The sequence below is a fragment of the Loxodonta africana genome, chromosome 4 (assembly GCF_030014295.1).
Source record: "Loxodonta africana isolate mLoxAfr1 chromosome 4, mLoxAfr1.hap2, whole genome shotgun sequence".
In the NCBI taxonomy this organism is placed as follows: Eukaryota; Metazoa; Chordata; class Mammalia; order Proboscidea; family Elephantidae; genus Loxodonta; species Loxodonta africana.
In genome coordinates this window covers 83,438,381-83,440,861 of record NC_087345.1, presented here as the reverse complement: position 1 = coordinate 83,440,861, position 2,481 = coordinate 83,438,381, and the positions used below count along the sequence as shown (strand labels likewise).

General features: G+C 35.4%; 1 protein-coding gene across 1 annotated transcript; it reads right to left on the bottom strand.

Annotated features, from left to right (window-relative positions):
• Window positions 1–207: 207 nt before the first annotated feature.
• Window positions 208–1,243, bottom strand: LOC100670109 (olfactory receptor 6C2-like). Its single transcript, XM_064285245.1, has one exon. The coding sequence runs from the start codon at window positions 1,241–1,243 to the stop codon at window positions 308–310; it is 936 nt and encodes a 311-aa protein (XP_064141315.1). The 3' UTR covers window positions 208–307.
• Between the last annotated feature and the right edge of the window lie 1,238 nt (window positions 1,244–2,481).

Sequence of the window (2,481 nt, the reverse complement as noted above, 5' to 3'; positions counted from 1 at the left end):
TAAATTTACATAGCATGCAATTAACCACTTTAAAGTGTATAATTCAGTGATATTCAGTTTTTATAAGGCTGGATCAATGTGATATTTTTGTACCTCATAGAAAACTGTTAATATAATATCCAAAAGAGAGGTGTGTTTGCAAGAAGTGGAAAGAAATGACCTCACTAAGTAAGGGAAGTCTTGGTGACAAGAAGCATTTTAAGAAATTTTATTTGAGTGAACTTCAGATTAGGAAGAAACAAATTATTTTAGGAACTTTGGGAAGCCAATCTCTTATGAAAACTTGATTATCAACTTCAGCATTCCTTTACTCCTTGGAAGATAAGACAATTCTTTTGATGGAATCACTGAAGGCTTGTTTTACTTGCTTGTTCCTCAAGGTGTAAATGAAGGGGTTCAGCATAGGAGCGATGGATGTGGTGAGCACTATCACACCTTTATTAATAGCCACTGATTCCTTTGCTGAAGGTTTGACATAGATGAAGATACAGCTGCCATAGGTGATGGAAACCACAATCATGTGGGAAGAACAGGTAGAGAAGGCTTTTTTCCTTTGTTGGGCTGAGGGAAATCTTAGAATGGTCCTCATGATATATATGTAGGAAAGAACTACACAAAGAAGAGTTGTGATGAAGGTCAACACAGCACAGGCTATAACCATCTGCTCAATGATCCACGTGTCTGAGCATGAAATCTTCAGGAAGGGAGAAACATCACAGAGAAAGCTGTCAATGACATTAGAGTCACAGAATTCCAGATTTTGAGTCAGGCTAAATGGTGGGAGTATGATCATCAAGGCAGCCATCCAACAGCAAAAGATGAGTCTTTTGCACACTCTGCTGTTCATAATGGTGGTGTAATGCAGGGGCTTGCAGATGGCCTCATAGCGGTCATAGGACATGATGGCCAGGAGAAAAAATTCAGTGACTCCCAAAAGATCAGTAAAAAAAGCTTGAATGGCACAAGCACAGTAGGTAATAGTCTTGTCACCTGTTGTTAGGTTATACAAGTATCTAGGAATGCAAGCAGATGTGAATGAGATTTCTAAGAAAGAAAAATTTTGTAAGAAAAAGTACATTGGTGTTTTAAGGTGAGAATGCACTAAAGTGAGTGAGATAATGGTCAGGTTCCCAGTTACACTCAGTAAGTAGGTAAGAAATAGAAAAATAAAAAGCAAGCCTTGCAGTTGTGGATCTTCCGTTAGTCCCAGGAGAATGAATGTTGTTATTGTATGATTTCTCATCACTACCTTTTGACTCTGTCCAATCGTCATGACAAAAAGTCATTGATTTTATTAAATTATACAGGTGTCAGTATTGATAAACAATGACAAAGGCAAGCACATGACTGCATTGCATGAAATTTCTTCTTTAATTTGGTAAACAATTTGTCAATATACTGGTGGACTTTGCTTGTAAGTCTTCTTTTTGTGTTTTAGATGAAATATTTCTTATGTATTAATTTAGCTGCACCAGAATCCAGTAATTTACAGGTTCTATGTCTCCATTACATCTTCCCAAAGTTATTTTACATGTTTAGTCTATATACTAGATTGGCTTTTATTGAGAGTCCACCATGATATTATCAACATTAGGATTTTATTTTACTCCCATGCATTCTTCTCTATTTTATAGCTGAAACCTTAAAGTTCACTAACAGTTCCATGTCTTTACTTGTAGCTTGTCCCTTGATAAAACATAATTACACAACAAATAATTTGCATACGAGATAGAAGCTCTCCAAAATCCATCATCAATTATAGTTTTATGTTCAACTCATAACAAAATAATGCTTTTGTTCTTTTGCTTTGTTTTGGTTTAGAAACAAACCCCACCTTCCTATATCCCTTTGATTCTTAACTATTAAGCAACTTACTCGGTGTACATGTGGTACAAGGTACAAACGTTCAATGCACAGCCTGTTTGTGACATGTGAAGGTATGTTGGTTGCAAGTGGTAAACAAGTAATGAACACTACCAATATATTTTTATAGTCTCATTTATTTAGTAATGGTTGAAATTAGAGCTATATTCATTTCTCAGACATTGCCTTCTTTTATTCCCTTCTTTAGCTTCATCTGTACTGATAATACTATACAGTGATTAGGAGTAGATTCTCTGTAGCCGGATTGACACAGTTCCACTCCTGGCTATCCTTTTTATTAGCTAAAGTATAACTTATAATAAATTATATAATTTCACTGTGCCTCCGAGTTTTGTTTATAAAATGAGGTAATGACAATATCAACTACAAAAGATTATTAGAATGATTATGTGAATGCAACACTCTTACAACAGCACCTAGAACTTAGCAAGCATTTATCGTATGGTTCCTATTACCATTATCTGGCCTGCACTGATTTTCTGTAGTTCCTCATCAGCCATTACATCCTAAACCTACTGTAATCTGATTCTGAAAGCAGCATTTTACCGAAATTGTTTTGCTAGTGTTCCTGGTGACTTTGTTAAATAAACTGTACAT